This window comes from Oncorhynchus clarkii, chromosome 21 (assembly GCF_045791955.1).
Source record: "Oncorhynchus clarkii lewisi isolate Uvic-CL-2024 chromosome 21, UVic_Ocla_1.0, whole genome shotgun sequence".
Taxonomy (NCBI): Eukaryota; Metazoa; Chordata; class Actinopteri; order Salmoniformes; family Salmonidae; genus Oncorhynchus; species Oncorhynchus clarkii.
In genome coordinates this window covers 14,051,309-14,072,135 of record NC_092167.1, presented here as the reverse complement: position 1 = coordinate 14,072,135, position 20,827 = coordinate 14,051,309, and the positions used below count along the sequence as shown (strand labels likewise).

General features: G+C 51.7%; 1 protein-coding gene across 5 annotated transcripts in view; it reads left to right on the top strand.

Moving 5' to 3' along the window:
- The window catches only part of LOC139378617 (CUGBP Elav-like family member 2), an 83,515-nt gene that overhangs the window by 24,633 nt on the left and 38,055 nt on the right, over positions 1–20,827 (top strand). For all 5 annotated transcript variants that reach the window (XM_071120943.1, XM_071120941.1, XM_071120942.1 and 2 more), the window contains exons 3-6: positions 5,823–5,871; positions 7,699–7,833; positions 19,031–19,060; positions 20,103–20,182. In XM_071120943.1, coding sequence (XP_070977044.1) covers positions 5,823–5,871; positions 7,699–7,833; positions 19,031–19,060; positions 20,103–20,182 — 294 coding nt within the window. The remainder of the gene's footprint in view (positions 1–5,822; positions 5,872–7,698; positions 7,834–19,030; positions 19,061–20,102; positions 20,183–20,827) is intronic.

Here is a 20,827-nt window from a genome sequence, read left to right as displayed (position 1 = left end):
AATGTTTAGAGGGCAATTGTACTGGAACACAGTAGTGTTGCATAGCGTTGTTTGGGTAGGAAACAGTATGGTAGTGTTAAGGGGATAATACCCTGCTGGAGAGGTAATGTTACCTCCATGTCATCAGCTACTCTGACGGATAGACACCTCGGCGTCGCCTCCAGAACGGGCCCTGCATGTCATGCCCCGACTAGCCAACTGGAAATCAGGAAGAGGGGAAAGAGGAGATGTTTCCAAGTGGACTAGGGTCACAGTCAATAATCTAATTACCAACTACCATACCAGAGGGAAATGTCACCAGTGTAGGCCACATTCTCAATGACACAGCTTTAGATGTTTGGTTACTGAGAAAGGGGGAAACAAGTGCTTGGGTTGTCATGGTGATTGGATGACGAGTGACCGCAGCAGGTAGCTCCAGGGCTCTCAGTGAAGAACCAGCCGTGTGGAATTGTGGGGTAGTGGTGGAGCTGCATGAACGCATCACACCTCGGGTCTGAAGTCTGCATGGCCTTCTGGGTAGACAGATCTGGGAGAAGAAGGATGGCATCTAGACAGAACTTTCTGAGAGAGTGAGAGGCAGAGGCAGGGATAGCCGCTAGCCAGTGCCTGTAGCCTGAGGATGCAGTTATTTCTGTACTGTAGCCTGAGGATGCAGTTATTTCTGTACTGTAGCCTGAGGATGCAGTTATTTCTGTACTGTAGCCTGAGGATGCAGTTATTTCTGTACTGTAGCCTGAGGATGCAGTTATTTCTGTACTGTAGCCTGAGGATGCAGTTATTTCTGTACTGTAGCCTGAGGATGCAGTTATTTCTGTACTGTAGCCCTCCAACATATGATTCACTGCACTCTCTCACACTCACAAATCAAATCACATTTATTTATAAAGCCCTTCTTACATCAGCTGATATCTCAAAGTGCTGTACAGAAACCCAGCCTAAAACCCCAAACAGCAAGCAATACAGGTGTAGAAGCACGGTGGCTAGGAAAAACTCCCTAGAAAGGCCAGAACCTAGGAAGAAACCTAGAGAGGAACCAGGCAATGAGGGGTGGCCAGTCCTCTTCTGGCTGTGCCGGGTGGAGATTATAACAACATGGCCAAGATGTTCAAATGTTCATAGATGACCAGCAGGGTCAAATAATAATAATCACAGTGGTTGTCGAGGGTGCAACAGGTCAGCACCTCAGGAGTAAATGTCAGTTTGCTTTTCATAGCCGATCATTCAGAGTATCTGTACCGCTCCTGCTGTCTCTAGAGAGTTGAAAACAGCAGGTCTGGGACAGGTAGCACGTCCGGTGAACAGGTCAGGGTTCCATAGCCGCAGGCAGAACAGTTGAAACTGAAGCAGCAGCATGGCCAGGTGGACTGGGGACAGCAAGGAGTCATCGGGCCAGGTAGTCCTGAGGCATGGTCCTAGGGCTCAGGTCCTCCTCCTCCGAGAGAGAATTAGAGAGAGCATATTTAAATTCACACAGGACACTGGATAACACAGGACACAGGACACTGGACTCAACCCACTCAAGTGAACCACCCCTCCTAGGGATGGCATGGAAGAGCACCAGTAAGCCAGTGAATCAGCCCCTGTAATAGGGTTAGAGGCAGAGAATCCCAGTGGAAAGAGGGGAACCGGCCAGGCAGAGACAGCAAGGGCGGTTCGTTGCTCCACACACACACAGTCTTGTACAACTAACCTTATGGGGACCAACATTATTCAGTCCCATTCAAAATCCTCAGTCACTCACTCACTCAGGGGGCTATAAACCAAAATGGGCACTATGGGTCCAGGTAGTAAAGTCAGTTGAATTGACACTACTGGGTGGTGGATGTAGGAGTGTTGTGGAAAGGAATGGTCAATGTATAAACATATTGTAAAAAGAACGAAAGAGTGAAAGACAGAGAGAAACGGACATATCGAGACGGGGGAGAGAGACAGACAGAGACAGACAGATGGAGAGAGAGACAGACAGAGACAGACAGATGGAGAGAGAGAGACTGATAGAGAGAGACAGACAGATAGAGACAGACAGAGCCAGACAGATGGAGAGAGAGACCGATAGAGAGACAGACAGATAGAGACAGATGGAGAGAGAGACCGATAGAGAGAGACAGACAGAGACAGACAGATGGAGAGAGAGACCGATAGAGAGAGACAGACATATAGAGACAGACAGAGCCAGACAGATGGAGAGAGAGACCGATAGAGAGACAGACAGATAGAGACAGATGGAGAGAGAGACCGATAGAAAGAGACAGACAGATAGAGACAGATGGAGAGAGAGAGACCGATAGAGAGAGACAGACAGATAGAGACAGATGGAGAGAGAGACCGATAGAGAGAGACAGACAGAGACAGACAGATGGAGAGAGAGACTGATAGAGAGAGACAGACAGAGACAGACAGATGGAGAGAGAGACCGATAGAGAGACAGACAGAGACAGACAGATGGAGAGAGAGACCGATAGAGACAGATGGAGAGAGAGACCGATAGAGAGAGACAGATGGAGAGAGAGACCGATAGAGAGAGACAGACAGAGACAGACAGATGGAGAGAGAGACCGATAGAGACAGATGGAGAGAGACACCGATAGAGAGAGACAGATGGAGAGAGAGACCGATAGAGAGAGACAGACAGAGACAGACAGATGGAGAGAGAGACCGATAGAGAGAGACAGACAGATAGAGACAGATGGAGAGAGAGACCGATAGAGAGAGACAGACAGAGACAGACAGATGGAGAGAGAGACCGATAGAGAGAGACAGACAGAGACAGACAGATGGAGAGAGAGACCGATAGAGAGAGACAGACAGAGACAGACAGATGGAGAGAGAGAGACCGATAGAGAGAGACAGACAGAGACAGACAGATGGAGAGAGAGACCGATAGAGAGAGACAGACAGAGACAGACAGATGGAGAGAGAGACCGATAGAGAGAGACAGACAGAGACAGACAGATGGAGAGAGAGACCGATAGAGAGACAGACAGAGACAGACAGATGGAGAGAGAGACCGATAGAGAGAGACAGACAGATAGAGACAGATGGAGAGAGAGACCGATAGAGAGAGACAGACAGAGACAGACAGATGGAGAGAGAGACCGATAGAGACAGATGGAGAGAGAGACCGATAGAGAGAGACAGATGGAGAGAGAGACCGATAGAGAGAGACAGACAGAGACAGACAGATGGAGAGAGAGACCGATAGAGAGAGACAGACAGATAGAGACAGATGGAGAGAGAGACCGATAGAGAGAGACAGACAGAGACAGACAGATGGAGAGAGAGACCGATAGAGAGAGACAGACAGAGACAGACAGATGGAGAGAGAGACCGATAGAGAGAGACAGACAGATGGAGAGAGAGACCGATAGAGAGAGACAGACAGAGACAGACAGATGGAGAGAGAGAGACCGATAGAGAGAGACAGACAGAGACAGACAGATGGAGAGAGAGACCGATAGAGAGAGACAGACAGACAGAGACAGATGGAGAGAGAGACCAATAGAGAGAGACAGACAGAGACAGACAGATGGAGAGAGAGACCGATAGAGAGAGACAGACAGAGACAGACAGATGGAGAGAGAGACCGATAGAGAGAGACAGACAGAGACAGACAGATGGAGAGAGAGACCGATAGAGAGAGACAGACAGAGACAGACAGATGGAGAGAGAGACCGATAGAGAGAGACAGAGAGAGACAGACAGATGGAGAGAGAGACCGATAGAGAGAGACAGACAGAGACAGACAGATGGAGAGAGAGACCGATAGAGAGAGACAGACAGAGACAGACAGATGGAGAGAGAGACCGATAGAGAGAGACAGACAGATAGAGACAGATGGAGAGAGAGACCGATAGAGAGAGACAGACAGAGACAGACAGATGGAGAGAGAGACCGATAGAGAGAGACAGACAGATAGAGACAGACAGAGACAGACAGATGGAGAGAGAGACCGATAGAGAGAGACAGACAGAGACAGACAGATGGAGAGAGAGACCGATAGAGAGAGACAGACAGAGACAGACAGATGGAGAGAGAGACCGATAGAGAGAGACAGACAGAGACAGACAGATGGAGAGAGAGACCGATAGAGAGAGACAGACAGATAGAGACAGATGGAGAGAGAGACCGATAGAGAGAGACAGACAGAGACAGACAGATGGAGAGAGAGACCTATAGAGAGACAGACAGAGACAGACAGATGGAGAGAGAGACCGATAGAGAGAGACAGACAGATAGAGACAGATGGAGAGAGAGACCGATAGAGAGAGACAGACAGAGACAGACAGATGGAGAGAGAGACCGATAGAGAGAGACAGACAGAGACAGACAGATGGAGAGAGAGACCGATAGAGAGAGACAGACAGAGACAGACAGATGGAGAGAGAGACCAATAGAGAGAGACAGACAGAGACAGACAGATGGAGAGAGAGACCGATAGAGAGAGACAGACAGAGACAGACAGATGGAGAGAGAGACCGATAGAGAGAGACAGACAGAGACAGACAGATGGAGAGAGAGACCGATAGAGAGAGACAGACAGATAGAGACAGATGGAGAGAGAGACCGATAGAGAGAGACAGACAGATAGAGACAGATGGAGAGAGAGACCGATAGAGAGAGACAGACAGAGACAGACAGATGGAGAGAGAGACCGATAGAGAGAGACAGACAGAGACAGACAGATGGAGAGAGAGACCGATAGAGAGAGACAGACAGAGACAGACAGATGGAGAGAGAGACCAATAGAGAGAGACAGACAGAGACAGACAGATGGAGAGAGAGACCGATAGAGAGAGACAGACAGAGACAGACAGATGGAGAGAGAGACCGATAGAGAGAGACAGACAGAGACAGACAGATGGAGAGAGAGACAGACAGATAGAAACAGCTAGAGGATCAAAGCGCCCTGCCACAAGGTGACTGTTCAGGCTTAGCCAGGGGCATTATGGGTAAGACAGGGTACAGATAAATACACACACCACAGCTGGTGAGAGCCGAGAAGATGGATTTCTGCTGTGTGTGTGTGTGTGTGTGAGGTGGGCAGAGCCAGAGTCAGTGTGATTGATACTGGGCTAGATTTAGATAATTACTGTCACTGGTCTCTCTGCAGATCAAACAGGCACATCATCTCTCATAAAGGAGGGAGAGACAGACAGAGAGATTGTATATAGACATAATATGACATTTGAAATGTCTTTATTCTTTTGTGAGTGTAATGTTTTCTGTATATTTTTCACTTGCTTTGACAATGTAAATGTATGTTTCCCATGCCAATAAAGTTCTTGAATTGAGATTGAGAGAGGTGTGGCAGCCATCTTGTCTGTGAAGTGTTTTTTTATTATTTTATCTTTATTTAACTAGGCAAGTCAGTTAAGAACAAATTCTTATTTTCAATGGTGGCCTAGGAACAGTGGGTTAACTGCCTGTTCAGGGGCAGAACGACAGATTTGTACCTTATCAGCTCAGGGTTTTGAACTTGTAACCTTCCGGTTACTAGCCCAACGCTCTAGGCTATCCTGCCGCCCCAGGCATGCATGTTCTCACGTCAATCAATCAGCTCCATTCAACCTCTCTAAACCTGCAACAAGGGTACGAGGGACACACCTGGACGGTCTGTTGTGACTTTCAGTGGCCAGTTTGTAGTGTGTCGGTGTGCTGTGACCAGGCAGTGTGTGTGTGTGTGGTGTGACTGATGTGTGTGTCTGTGTGTAGTGTGTGTGATCTCTGAGTGTGTGTAGTCCTCACTAGGTGTGTGTGTGTGTGTGTGTGTGTGTGTGTGTCGGTATAGTATTGTAAAGGTGTGTTTGTCCTGTCTTTTCCAGATGCACCATCCCATTCAGATGAAGCCTGCAGACAGTGAGAAATCAAACGGTGAGTGACCACACACACTGGGCTGAGTATTACGTGTGTGTGTCTGTGTGTGTGTGTGTGTGTGTGTGTGTGTGTGTGTGTGTGTGTGTCTGTGTCTGTGGCTCAGTGATCCTGTTTCAGAGAGAGAAAGATGTATGAATTATTAAAGTGTTCTGGGAGGGGGTCAGGGAGAGTTTAACTGTTTTGGCCCCACAGTGAACCAGCCTTTCTCCCTGCGTATCTCTCTCACACACACACACACAGACAATTGTCTCTATTACACATGCGATTATAACCCCATTTATCCAGCCATAACGCTTTTCTGCATCTGAGAGAAGCCAGACGGGCCACGTCCCAATACTAATGAATAGCCTCTTTTCCTCATCCACTGGACCACTGAAAGTATAGAAGGATTGAAGGTGATAATATTGGGACAGACGGAACCGTACTGGCTGAGCTCCACCCAGAGAGACAGAGGAGTGTCATAAAGCCACTGACAGCACACAGGCATCACTTAAAGCTTAATAAAGACGCTCGTAGCCACATCTTCTAGACTCGACCCGCTAAGGAAATACAATGCACTCGAAACCTAGAGCTCCATCCATATAAGTCATGATGAGACCTTAATAATGCTTTCCCGCTCCAGACGTCTTCTGTGAGGTTATGAAATAGGACTTGGTAAGATATATCCGTCTCGGTAACGATGATGAGAGCTGAGTAAAGCTCCAGCCGGCTGTGGCTGCAGTCATCATCCACCGTAATGGGAGATAGTAAAGTACGGCCATATGAAATGTATTCGTCTTTCTAATGATAGTACGTTCCATAGACCTTTATTGGAGTTGCTGTAACCATGACGAATTGTCGTTAAACGGTTTGTTGCTTTAGTCAACCAAGAGGCGTGTGTGTGTGTGTGCTCGCGCGTGTGTTTGCCTTCGCCGCACTGCTGTATCGATAGCCCGTCTTCACTTTCCGCTTTCTTTCTTCAAATCTGATCTGGAATGAGTAAAACGCTGTTTCTCTGCTTCCCGATAGGTCACTAACTCGGACTCGGGTCGGCTAACAGATGTTTAGTCACCGTTAAGGATGTCTCCTCTTCTCTGTTAATTCATTACAGTGCTGATAGTGAGCGAACGTACACAGCCGAGTTGGAAGCCTTTGAAACAACACTTATCTTCCCTGCGTGTCCCAGTGTTGTTTTTTTAAACGCACAAACAATTCAAACAGCAAAATAAACAAGTGCTCTATTGATTTCCCAGAGTGCAACAGACCGCTTATCTCTTTCGCCTCCCGGTAAGAGCTGACAGTTTCCTCATTAAAAATGAATAGGATCAGCATTACTCTGAATGGTGAGCAACACGTACACACACTTTCTCTCTCTTGTCTCTTTCCCACGGTCATACACACACAGAGACAAGAAACAGTAAGAGTCTCTGTCTCGCACACACACACACACACACACACACGCACACACACACACACACACAACACACACACACAACACACACACACACACAACACACACACACACACACACACACACACACACACACAACACACACTGTTACACAGGCCGAGGTATTGCAAGATAAATGGAGCGATTGGGTCAGAGAGAAAGGGATTAAACAGGGGGAAGGGGGGCAGGCAGACAAAAAGAAACCCGGAGAGATGGGAGAGGAGGAGATAGAGAGAGAGAAATGAATAGAGGGAGAGAGAGAGTCACACAGAGACTGGTAATGAGACATTGATCACAGTCTGCAGATGAAATGGGGAGACTTTCTCGGTCTCTCTCTTTCCTCTCCTTTTTTCTGTTTCTCACCCATTTGAACGTCTGTCTCTCTTCCCCTGCAGCGGTGGAGGACAGGAAGCTGTTCATCGGCATGGTGTCGAAGAAGTGCAATGAGAACGACATCCGAGTCATGTTCTCTGCGTTCGGACAGATCGAGGAGTGCCGGATCCTGCGAGGGCCCGACGGTCTCAGCAGAGGTGTGTGTTTCTTGAGCTCCATCCATATACACACTCACCTTATCCCTCCCCTGACAGTTCTGAGCCCCTTATCTCTCCCCTGACAGTTCTGAGCCCCTTATCCCTCCCCTGACAGTTCTGAGCCCCTTATCCCTCCCCTGACAGTTCTGAGCCCCTTATCCCTCCCCTGACAGTTCTGAGCCCATTATCCCTCCCCTGACAGTTCTGAGCCCCTTATCCCTCCCCTGACAGTTCTGAGCCCCTTATCCCTCCCCTGACAGTTCTGAGCCCCTTATCCCTCCCCTAACAGTTCTGAGCCCCTTATCCCTCCCCTGACAGTTCTGAGCCCCTTATCCCTCCCCTGACAGTTCTGAGCCCCTTATCCCTCCCATTACAGTTCTGAGCCCCTTATCCCTCCCCTGACAGTTCTGAGCCCCTTATCCCTCCCCTGACAGTTCTGAGCCCCTTATCCCTCCCCTGACAGTTCTGAGCCCCTTATCCCTCCCCTGACAGTTCTGAGCCCCTTATCCCTCCCCTGACAGTTCTGAGCCCCTTATCCCTCCCCTGACAGTTCTGAGCCCCTTATCCCTCCCCTGACAGTTCTGAGCCCCTTATCCCTCCCCTTACAGTTCACCTCTAAGCAGAAGGAGAAAACATGTTCTCCCTCGCTATTGGCCAACCATAGAGCTACCATGCAATCAGCAGTGCAGTGTCCCCCTTAGTCAATCTCCTCCCCTGCCTCCCTTACCCCTTCAATCCCCCTGCCTCCCTTTCCCCCTCACCCCCTTCAATCCCCCTGCTACCCTTTCCCCCTCACCCCCTTCAATCCCCCTGTCTCCTTTTCCCCCTCACCCCCTTCAATCCCCCTGCCTCACATCCCCCCTCACCCCCTCCAATCCCCCTTTCTCACCTCCCCCTCCCACCCCCTCCAATCCCCCTGCCTCCCTTCCCCCCTCACCCCCTCCAATCCCCCTGACTCCCTTCCCCTCTCACCCACTCCAATCCTCCTGCCTCCTCTCCCCCTCACCCCCTCCAATCCTCCTGCCTCCTCTCACCCCTCACCCCCTCCAATCCCCCTGCCTCTTCTGCCCCCCAACCCCCTCCAATCCTCCTGCCTCCTCTCCCCCTCACCCCCTCCAATCCTCCTGCCTCCTCTCCCTCAACCCCTCCAATCCTCCTGCCTCCTCTCCCCCCTCACCCCCTCCAATCCTCCTGCCTCCTCTCCCCCCTCCAATCCTCCTGCCTCCTCTCCCCCCTCCAATCCTCCTGCCTCCTCTCCCCCCTCACCCCCTCCAATCCCCCTGCCTCCTCTCCCCCCTCACCCCCTCCAATCCCCCTGCCTCCTCTCCCCCTCCCTCTGTGGTCTCTATGTGCTGAGGAGATGGGCCGGGGTCTGCCAAACCAAACTGTCTGTCCTGCCCGGCATCACACGAGGCTGTCACTGTCATTGTCACACAGGTTTATGTGGATGTGTCAGTTGTTGTGTGTTTTTCTGTGGATGTTACCGTTGTTCTTACTCTTACTGTTGACTGTCTCTCATAATCTGAAGGTCTCTTCTTCTTCTCTCCTCAAGGTGCCTCTAGCCACTAGCCGTCTGTAATACTCTACTATCACACACACTCAGTCCTCCACTGTCCCTTCATCCTCCTCTCTCTCTGTCCTCCACTGTCCCTTCATCCTCCTCTCTCTCAGTCCTCCTGTCCCTTCATCCTCCTCTCTCAGTCCTCCACTGTCCCTTCATCCTCCTCTCTCTGTCCTCCTGTCCCTTCATCCTCCTCTCTCAGTCCTCCTGTGCCTTCATCCTCCTCTCTCTCTGTCCTCCACTGTCCCTTCATCCTCCTCTCTCTGTCCTCCACTGTCCCTTCATCCTCCTCTCTCTCTGTCCTCCTGTCCCTTCATCCTCTCTCTCAGGCATCCTGTCCCTTCATCCTCCTCTCTCTCTGTCCTCCTGTCCCTTCATCCTCCTCTCTCTCAGTCATCCTGTCCCTTCATCCTCCTCTCTCTCTGTCCTCCACTGTCCCTTCATCCTCCTCTCTCTATCCTCCACTGTCCCTTCATCCACCTCTCTCTCTGTCCTCCTGTCCCTTCATCCTCCTCTCTCAGTCATCCTGTCCCTTCATCCTCCTCTCTCTCTGTCCTCCTGTCCCTTCATCCTCCTCTCTCTCTGTCATCCTGTCCCTTCATCCTCCTCTCTCTGTCCTCCACTGTCCCTTCATCCTCCTCTCTCAGTCCTCCTGTGCCTTCATCCTACTCTCTCTCTGTCCTCCTGTGCCTTCATCCTCCCCTCTCTCAGTCCTCCTCTCCTTTCATCTTCCTCTCTCAGTTCTCCTGTCCCTTCATCCTCCTCTCTCTCTCTGTCCTCCTGTCCTTTCATCCTCCTCTCTCAGTCTTCCTGTGCCTTCATCCTCCTCTCTCTCTGTCCTCCTGTCCCTTCATCCTCCTCTCTCTGTCCTCCACTGTCCCTTCATCCTCCTCTCTCTCTGTCCTCCACTGACCCTTCATCCTCCTCTCTCTCTGTCCTCCTGTCCTTTCACCCTCCTCTCTCTCTGTCCTCCTGTGCCTTCATCCTCCTCTCTCTCAGTCCTCCTGTCCCTTCATCCTCCTCTCTCTCAGTCCTCCTCTCCTTTCATCCTCCTCTCTGTCCTCCTGTGCCTTCATCCTCCTCTCTCTCTGTCCTCCACTGTCCCTTCATCCTCCTCTCTCTCTGTCCTCCTGTCCATTCATCCTCCTCTCTCTCTCTGTCCTCCTGTCCTTTCATCCTCCTCTCTCAGTCTTCCTGTGCCTTCATCCTCCTCTCTCTCTGTCCTCCTGTCCCTTCATCCTCCTCTATCTGTCCTCCACTGTCCCTTCATCCTCCTCTCTCTCTGTCCTCCACTGACCCTTCATCCTCCTCTCTCTCTGTCCTCCTGTCCTTTCACCCTCCTCTCTGTCCTCCTGTGCCTTCATCCTCCTCTCTCTGTCCTCCACTGTCCCTTCATCCTCCTCTCTCTCAGTCCTCCTGTCCCTCCACTGTCCCTTCATCCTCCTCTCTCTCTGTCCTCCTGTCCCTTCATCCTCCTCTCTCTCGGTCATCCTGTCCCTTCATCCTCCTCTCTCTGTCCTCCACTGTCCCTTCATCCTCCTCTCTCTGTCCTCCACTGTCCCTTCATCCTCCTCTCTCTCTGTCCTCCTGTCCCTTCATCCTCCTCTCTCTGTCCTCCACTGTCCCTTCATCCTCCTCTCTCTGTCCTCCACTGTCCCTTCATCCTCCTCTCTCTCTGTCCTCCACTGTCCCTTCATCCTCCTCTCTCTCAGTCCTCCTGTCCCTTCATCCTCCTCTCTCTCAGTCCTCCTCTCCTTTCATCCTCCTCTCTGTCCTCCTGTGCCTTCATCCTCCTCTCTCTGTCCTCCACTGTCCCTTCATCCTCCTCTCTCTCAGTCCTCCTGTCCCTTCATCCTCCTCTCTCTCTGTCCTCCACTGTCCCTTCATCCTCCTCTCTATGTCCTCCACTGTCCCTTCATCCTCCTCTCTCTCTGTCCTCCTGTCCCTTCATCCTCTCTCTCAGTCATCCTGTCCCTTCATCCTCCTCTCTCTCTGTCCTCCACTGTCCCTTCATCCTCCTCTCTCTCTCAGTCCTCCTGTCCCTTCATCCTCCTCTCTCAGTCCTCCACTGTCCCTTCATCCTCCTCTCTCTGTCCTCCTGTCCCTTCATCCTCCTCTCTCAGTCCTCCTGTGCCTTCATCCTCCTCTCTCTCTGTCCTCCACTGTCCCTTCATCCTCCTCTCTCTGTCCTCCACTGTCCCTTCATCCTCCTCTCTCTCTGTCCTCCTGTCCCTTCATCCTCTCTCTCAGGCATCCTGTCCCTTCATCCTCCTCTCTCTCTGTCCTCCTGTCCCTTCATCCTCCTCTCTCTCAGTAATCCTGTCCCTTCATCCTCCTCTCTCTCTGTCCTCCACTGTCCCTTCATCCTCCTCTCTCTATCCTCCACTGTCCCTTCATCCTCCTCTCTCTGTCCTCCACTGTCCCTTCATCCTCCTCTCTCAGTCCTCCTGTGCCTTCATCCTACTCTCTCTCTGTCCTCCTGTGCCTTCATCCTCCCCTCTCTCAGTCCTCCTCTCCTTTCATCTTCCTCTCTCAGTTCTCCTGTCCCTTCATCCTCCTCTCTCTCTCTGTCCTCCTGTCCTTTCATCCTCCTCTCTCAGTCTTCCTGTGCCTTCATCCTCCTCTCTCTCTGTCCTGTCCCTTCATCCTCCTCTCTCTGTCCTCCACTGTCCCTTCATCCTCCTCTCTCTCTGTCCTCCACTGACCCTTCATCCTCCTCTCTCTCTGTCCTCCTGTCCTTTCACCCTCCTCTCTCTCTGTCCTCCTGTGCCTTCATCCTCCTCTCTCTCAGTCCTCCTGTCCCTTCATCCTCCTCTCTCTCAGTCCTCCTCTCCTTTCATCCTCCTCTCTGTCCTCCTGTGCCTTCATCCTCCTCTCTCTCTGTCCTCCACTGTCCCTTCATCCTCCTCTCTCTCTGTCCTCCTGTCCATTCATCCTCCTCTCTCTCTCTGTCCTCCTGTCCTTTCATCCTCCTCTCTCAGTCTTCCTGTGCCTTCATCCTCCTCTCTCTCTGTCCTCCTGTCCCTTCATCCTCCTCTATCTGTCCTCCACTGTCCCTTCATCCTCCTCTCTCTCTGTCCTCCACTGACCCTTCATCCTCCTCTCTCTCTGTCCTCCTGTCCTTTCACCCTCCTCTCTGTCCTCCTGTGCCTTCATCCTCCTCTCTCTGTCCTCCACTGTCCCTTCATCCTCCTCTCTCTCAGTCCTCCTGTCCCTTCATCCTCCTCTCTCTCTGTCCTCCACTGTCCCTTCATCCTCCTCTCTCTCTGTCCTCCTGTCCCTTCATCCTCCTCTCTCTCGGTCATCCTGTCCCTTCATCCTCCTCTCTCTGTCCTCCACTGTCCCTTCATCCTCCTCTCTCTGTCCTCCACTGTCCCTTCATCCTCCTCTCTCTCTGTCCTCCTGTCCCTTCATCCTCCTCTCTCTGTCCTCCACTGTCCCTTCATCCTCCTCTCTCTGTCCTCCACTGTCCCTTCATCCTCCTCTCTCTCTGTCCTCCACTGTCCCTTCATCCTCCTCTCTCTCAGTCCTCCTGTCCCTTCATCCTCCTCTCTCTCTCTCCTCTCCTTTCATCCTCCTCTCTGTCCTCCTGTGCCTTCATCCTCCTCTCTCTGTCCTCCACTGTCCCTTCATCCTCCTCTCTCTCAGTCCTCCTCTCCTTTCATCCTCCTCCTCTCTGTCCTCCTGTGCCTTCATCCTCCTCTCTCTCTGTCCTCCACTGTCCCTCATCCTCCTCTCTCTCAGTCCTCCTGTCCCTTCATCCTCCTCTCTCTCTGTCCTCCACTGTCCCTTCATCCTCCTCTCTCTGTCCTCCACTGACCCTTCATCCTCCTCTCTCTCTGTCCTCCTGTCCTTTCACCCTCCTCTCTCTCTGTCCTCCTGTGCCTTCATCCTCCTCTCTCTCAGTCCTCCTGTCCCTTCATCCTCCTCTCTCTCAGTCCTCCTCTCCTTTCATCCTCCTCTCTGTCCTCCTGTGCCTTCATCCTCCTCTCTCTCTGTCCTCCACTGTCCCTTCATCCTCCTCTCTCTCTGTCCTCCTGTCCATTCATCCTCCTCTCTCTCTCTGTCCTCCTGTCCTTTCATCCTCCTCTCTCAGTCTTCCTGTGCCTTCATCCTCCTCTCTCTCTGTCCTCCTGTCCCTTCATCCTCCTCTATCTGTCCTCCACTGTCCCTTCATCCTCCTCTCTCTCTGTCCTCCACTGACCCTTCATCCTCCTCTCTCTCTGTCCTCCTGTCCTTTCACCCTCCTCTCTGTCCTCCTGTGCCTTCATCCTCCTCTCTCTGTCCTCCACTGTCCCTTCATCCTCCTCTCTCTCAGTCCTCCTGTCCCTTCATCCTCCTCTCTCTCTGTCCTCCACTGTCCCTTCATCCTCCTCTCTCTCTGTCCTCCTGTCCCTTCATCCTCCTCTCTCTCGGTCATCCTGTCCCTTCATCCTCCTCTCTCTGTCCTCCACTGTCCCTTCATCCTCCTCTCTCTGTCCTCCACTGTCCCTTCATCCTCCTCTCTCTCTGTCCTCCTGTCCCTTCATCCTCCTCTCTCTGTCCTCCACTGTCCCTTCATCCTCCTCTCTCTGTCCTCCACTGTCCCTTCATCCTCCTCTCTCTCTGTCCTCCACTGTCCCTTCATCCTCCTCTCTCTCAGTCCTCCTGTCCCTTCATCCTCCTCTCTCTCTCTCTGTCCTCCTCTCCTTTCATCCTCCTCTCTGTCCTCCTGTGCCTTCATCCTCCTCTCTCTGTCCTCCACTGTCCCTTCATCCTCCTCTCTCTCAGTCCTCCTGTCCCTTCATCCTCCTCTCTCTCTGTCCTCCACTGTCCCTTCATCCTCCTCTCTATGTCCTCCACTGTCCCTTCATCCTCCTCTCTCTCTGTCCTCCTGTCCCTTCATCCTCTCTCTCAGTCATCCTGTCCCTTCATCCTCCTCTCTCTCTGTCCTCCTGTCCCTTCATCCTCCTCTCTCTCAGTCATCCTGTCCCTTCATCCTCCTCTCTCTCTGTCCTCCACTGTCCCTTCATCCTCCTCTCTCTATCCTCCACTGTCCCTTCATCCACCTCTCTCTCTGTCCTCCTGTCCCTTCATCCTCCTCTCTCAGTCATCCTGTCCCTTCATCCTCCTCTCTCTCTGTCCTCCTGTCCCTTCATCCTCCTCTCTCTCAGTCATCCTGTCCCTTCATCCTCCTCTCTCAGTCCTCCTGTGCCTTCATCCTACTCTCTCTCTGTCCTCCTGTGCCTTCATCCTCCCCTCTCTCAGTCCTCCTCTCCTTTCATCTTCTTCTCTCAGTTCTCCTGTCCCTTCATCCTCCTCTCTCTCTCTGTCCTCCTGTCCTTTCATCCTCCTCTCTCAGTCTTCCTGTGCCTTCATCCTCCTCTCTCTCTGTCCTCCTGTCCCTTCATCCTCCTCTCTCTGTCCTCCACTGTCCCTTCATCCTCCTCTCTCTCTGTCCTCCACTGACCCTTCATCCTCCTCTCTCTCTGTCCTCCTGTCCTTTCACCCTCCTCTCTCTCTGTCCTCCTGTGCCTTCATCCTCCTCTCTCTCAGTCCTCCTGTCCCTTCATCCTCCTCTCTCTCAGTCCTCCTCTCCTTTCATCCTCCTCTCTGTCCTCCTGTGCCTTCATCCTCCTCTCTCTCTGTCCTCCACTGTCCCTTCATCCTCCTCTCTCTCTGTCCTCCTGTCCATTCATCCTCCTCTCTCTCTCTGTCCTCCTGTGCTTTCATCCTCCTCTCTCAGTCTTCCTGTGCCTTCATCCTCCTCTCTCTCTGTCCTCCTGTCCCTTCATCCTTCTCTATCTGTCCTCCACTGTCCCTTCATCCTCCTCTCTCTCTGTCCTCCTGTCCTTTCACCCTCCTCTCTGTCCTCCTGTGCCTTCATCCTCCTCTCTCTGTCCTCCACTGTCCCTTCATCCTCCTCTCTCTCAGTCCTCCTGTCCCTTCATCCTCCTCTCTCTCTGTCCTCCACTGTCCCTTCATCCTCCTCTCTCTCTGTCCTCCTGTCCCTTCATCCTCCTCTCTCTCGGTCATCCTGTCCCTTCATCCTCCTCTCTCTGTCCTCCACTGTCCCTTCATCCTCCTCTCTCTGTCCTCCACTGTCCCTTCATCCTCCTCTCTCTCTGTCCTCCTGTCCCTTCATCCTCCTCTCTCTGTCCTCCACTGTCCCTTCATCCTCCTCTCTCTGTCCTCCACTGTCCCTTCATCCTCCTCTCTCTCTGTCCTCCACTGTCCCTTCATCCTCCTCTCTCTCAGTCCTCCTGTCCCTTCATCCTCCTCTCTCTCAGTCGTCCTCTCCTTTCATCCTCCTCTCTGTCCTCCTGTGCCTTCATCCTCCTCTCTCTGTCCTCCACTGTGCCTTCATCCTCCTCTCTCTCTGTCCTCCACTGTCCCTTCATCCTCCTCTCTCTCTGTCCTCCTGTCCATTCATCCTCCTCTCTCTCTCTGTCCTCCTGTCCTTTCATCCTCCTCTCTCAGTATTCCTGTGCCTTCATCCTCCTCTCTCTCTGTCCTCCTGTCCCTTCATCCTTCTCTATCTGTCCTCCTGTCCCTTCATCCTTCTCTATCTGTCCTCCACTGTCCCTTCATCCTCCTCTCTCTCTGTCCTCCACTGACCCTTCATCCTCCTCTCTCTCTGTCCTCCTGTCCTTTCACCCTCCTCTCTGTCCTCCTGTGCCTTCATCCTCCTCTCTCTGTCCTCCACTGTCCCTTCATCCTCCTCTCTCTCAGTCCTCCTGTCCCTTCATCCTCCTCTCTCTCTGTCCTCCACTGTCCCTTCATCCTCCTCTCTCTCTGTCCTCCTGTCCCTTCATCCTCCTCTCTCTCGGTCATCCTGTCCCTTCATCCTCCTCTCTCTGTCCTCCACTGTCCCTTCATCCTCCTCTCTCTGTCCTCCACTGTCCCTTCATCCTCCTCTCTCTCTGTCCTCCTGTCCCTTCATCCTCCTCTCTCTGTCCTCCACTGTCCCTTCATCCTCCTCTCTCTGTCCTCCACTGTCCCTTTATCCTCCTCTCTCTCTGTCCTCCACTGTCCCTTCATCCTCCTCTCTCTCAGTCCTCCTGTCCCTTCATCCTCCTCTCTCTCAGTCGTCCTCTCCTTTCATCCTCCTCTCTGTCCTCCTGTGCCTTCATCCTCCTCTCTCTGTCCTCCACTGTCCCTTCATCCTCCTCTCTCTCAGTCCTCCTGTCCCTTCATCCTCCTCTCTCTCTGTCCTCCACTGTCCCTTCATCCTCCTCTCTCTCTGTCCTCCTGTCCCTTCATCCTCCTCTCTCTCTGTCCTCCTGTCCCTTCATCCTCCTCTCTCTGTCCTCCACTGTCCCTTCATCCTCCTCTCTCTTTGTCCTCCTGTCCCTTCATCCTCCTCTCTCTCTGTCCTCCACTGTCCCTTCATCCTCCTCTCTCTCTGTCCTCCTGTCCCTTCATCCTCCTCTCTCTGTCCTCCACTGTCCCTTCATCCTCCTCTCTCTCAGTCCTCCTGTGCCTTCATCCTCCCCTCTCTCAGTCCTCCTGTCCCTTCATCCTCCTCTCTCTGTCCTCCACTGTCCCTTCATCTTCCTCTCTCTCTGTCCTCCACTGTCCCTTCATCCTCCTCTCTCTCAGTCCTCCTGTCCCTTCATCCTCCTCTCTCTCAGTCCTCCTCTCCTTTCATCCTCCTCTCTGTCCTCCTGTGCCTTCATCCTCCTCTCTCTGTCCTCCACTGTCCCTTCATCCTCCTCTCTCTCAGTCCTCCTGTCCCTTCATCCTCCTCTCTCTCTGTCCTCCACTGTCCCTTCATCCTCATCTCTCTGTCCTCCACTGTCCCTTCATCCTCCTCTCTCTGTCCTCCACTGTCCCTTCATCCTCCTCTCTCAGTCCTCCTGTCCCTTCATCCCCCTTCACTATCCCATCATCCTCTTCATCTCTCTCTCTCTCTCTCTCTCTCTGTTCTGCACTATCCCAGAATTCTATTACACATGATCATCCTATTTTACATCTCTTCCTCACTCCCCCAATCACGTGTCTGTTGTCCTCATGAATATTAGAACCTCAGTCTTTCCCCCTTTACTGCACATAACCTCCACAAACCCCAGGCTTCTTAACAGGCCTGTCAGAGCAGTCTTAGTCCAGCCTGGTCCAGAGCAGTAAATACATGAATCAGAGTGAGGCTGCAGATAAATAGGCCTTCAAGTGGGTCTGCCTGTCCCACCTGGCTCTGCGCTAACACGGAGCTGCTATTAAACCACAGTATCAATCAGAAGCCTGTTCTGTTCCGCCACCCACTATTAATAAAATATGGATCACACCACTGGTGGATCCACGGCTGGGCCTGGGGAGCTACCCTACATTCATGAAAGGACTGTTCTCTTTCTCCTCTCCTATCGGAGCCCGCTGCATGACGACAAGATGCGGCCCTCTAGATATTTATAGCGTCGGCTAGGCGGCTAAATCCCATCTTCTTCGCTGGATGGTGAAAAACATACTGGAATGGAAAGAGAAGCTTTTATCAGGTCATTTTCAGCACGGACCTTAATACAGCTATGGTTCAGGTCAACAGGGCTCAGAAAGGGCTCAGAAAGGGCTCAGAAAGGTCTCAGAAAGGGCTCAGAAAGGGCTCAGAAAGGGCTCAGAAAGGGCTCAGGAAGGGCTTCAGAAAGGGCTCAGAAAGGGCTCAGAAAGGGCTCAGGAAGGGCTCAGAAAGGGCTCAGAAAGGGCTCAGAAAGGGCTCAGAAAGGGCTCAGAAAGGGCTCAGGAAGGGCTCAGAAAGGGCTCAGAAAGGGCTCAGGAAGGGCTCAGAAAGGGCTCAGAAAGGGCTCAGAAATGGCGAAATAACAAACGCATTTTGGTGGAGGAAAGCGATAGATTGCCTGTCTTCTAAATGCCTCATTGGTTCTATGGTATAACGGCCAGTAAACCGTATTTCAATGGCGAGTCCACAGGAACTGCCTGGCCTTTTAATGAGAGTTGGTGAAAGACTGAGAGTAGATTAAAAAGACCCAGTCAAGCTATTTTTAAGATGTTGGCCCGTCTAGAATTACCCCATATTAGTTTCTGAAACTTGCTCAAAGATTACCGACCGTGGCCTTTCTCAACTGATGCCAGATCAGCAAGACCCTGGACAGTCTTCTCACACTTTAACCCCAAGGCAACTTCATCTGCCACATCTTGCTACAGCACAGACCTGGTTAGGTTTTATGGGTGCTGTTAGGCAGGCCCATAATGAATAGTCTAGACTATCCCTAACCCTCAACCCTGTTCTGTCACAGAGGACGAGACAATCATAAAGGTAGAGGAGGAATCACAGACACTCATCTGTTCTCTCCTTCATTCCCTTTCTCACTCGTCTTCCTCCCCTCCATCCTCTCTCTCACACACGCACACACACACCCTCACCCATTCACTCACTCGTACTCTCTCTCTTTCTGTTTCTCTTTCCATCCGTCCACCCCCACCCCATGCACACAGTTCTGACTAGATGACCTGTCTGCTAGATAGCTAACTGTATCCTGTGCAGTCAGCTAGCTACAAAGTGTGTGGAGTGGGTCTGGGGATGGCTGTGCTACTACTGCTAGCATGGCTCAGTGTGTGTTAGTGTGTTAGCGTGTTAGCTTGGGGGTGGGGGAAGCTCTCCTCCAGTATATTGACACTGCCTCTCTCTGATCACTCCCCAACCAACAGGCCTCAGCCAGCGGGAAGCCAACGTTAAGGGTAATACCATTTAATTTAATACTAGACTCTTACCCAACAATTACGATCCCACCAATCAAACTCCAAACCGCCAAATAGTTAAGAGTTCCCAAAGAATGTGCACCATTCTGCCCGCCACACGCACTCTCCCTCCCTCCCCCAAGATTTGCTCAATTTGTGTGATTTTCTGTGATGTCTTTTCAGAACGCATTCTTCATAGAACCCTAGAGACGGTTTGTCACAGTCGTCCCACCCCCCGCCTCCCTCCCCTCTCTCTCTTGTTTGTTCATGTCCCAGAATAGGACCGCAAGGGGAGGGGGGAGAGAGAGAAAGAGAGAGAGAGGGCGGAGGGGGCATCCAATCAGACACACAATGCAGGCCTAATGAGTTCAAATCGTTTTAATGCAAATTGGACAGATTTACATTCTCTAGAAGAGTGGGAGGAAGAGTGACTGGGGAAGATGAAGAGTGGGAGGATACTAGTACAACCAGTTATTTCTGTGTAGGAGCGAGAGAGAGATGTGCAGAGAGAGAAAGAAAGAGGCTGGGGAAGATGAAGAGGGAGGGAGGGAGCTTCAACCACCCCATCTCATCTCAATGCTCAAGTCATCAACAGCCATCCCCATTGGCGCACCACAACCTGCCAATCAAAAACTCTGATTGATTCTGATTGGAGCTGGCCTATTTTGGATGGGGTTGGGTGTGGTCGTCATGGCGCTAGCTGTGCTCTTTGGCTGTTGTTCCTTAGCAACCTGAAAACACTGTTGTCTGCTTGTTTAGTTTTCTGTACAATCTCTGTTTTGGGTTTATAAAACAACGTGTCCAACCCTTTTGTCTTATTTTGTTTTTCTTGTCTCCTCCTCTTCCTCCTCCCGTTCCTTCTCCTCTCCCTCTATCCCATTGTCCTCTTCCTCCTCCCGTTCCTTCTCCTCTCCCTCTATCCCATTGTCCTCTTCCTCCTCCCGTTCCTTCTCCTCTCCCTCTATCCCATTGTCCCCTCCCTCCTCCCGGCCTCCCTCCCTCCCACCATCTCTCCATCCCTCCCCTCCCTCCGTCCCTACAGGATGTGCGTTTGTCACCTTTTCTACCAGGGCTATGGCACAGAATGCAATCAAAGCCATGCACCAGTCTCAGACTATGGAGGTACTGTACCCTCGCCCTTTCTCTTCAATTTCCTCTCTTCATCTCTCTCCAGCTCTCTCTCTCCATCTCTCTCTCTCAATCTCAATCTTTCTCTCTCTCTGCTCGTCTCTCGTCATCTCTCTTTCTATAGCTCTCTATCACTCTCTCAATCTCTCTCTCCGTCTCTCTCTATATTGCTCTCTATCACTTGCTCAATCTCTCTCTCCATCTCTCTTTCGCTCTCTCTCTATCTCTCTCCATCTCTCTCTCTCCATCTCTGTGTGATAGAATCTGTCTGATGCTGTCACATGCTCGTCATCCTTTGGCCAAATATGTCAAAGTAGGACAAAGAAGAAAAGTCACTTTCAAAACTCTCTCAGTCACAGCAGTCATTCTTCCCAGAAAAAGAAATAACATAAAGGATTTTGGGAAAAAAGTGTCAAAACAGACAAGGTAACATAAGCAAGGACCCCAGATCACACTGATCAGCCTGACTGGCTCTGTTAAGGATGTCACACTCCTCAGAAAGAGAAGAGATGAGACAGGCAGCATTATAGACGCCCACATTTAGACAGGACCCCCATCAGTGACCCTATGACCTCTCCATTGGGAGTGTGTCTGTGTGGGTTGTGGTGTCCTTGTCAGTTTGTAGGGTTTTTGACAGTA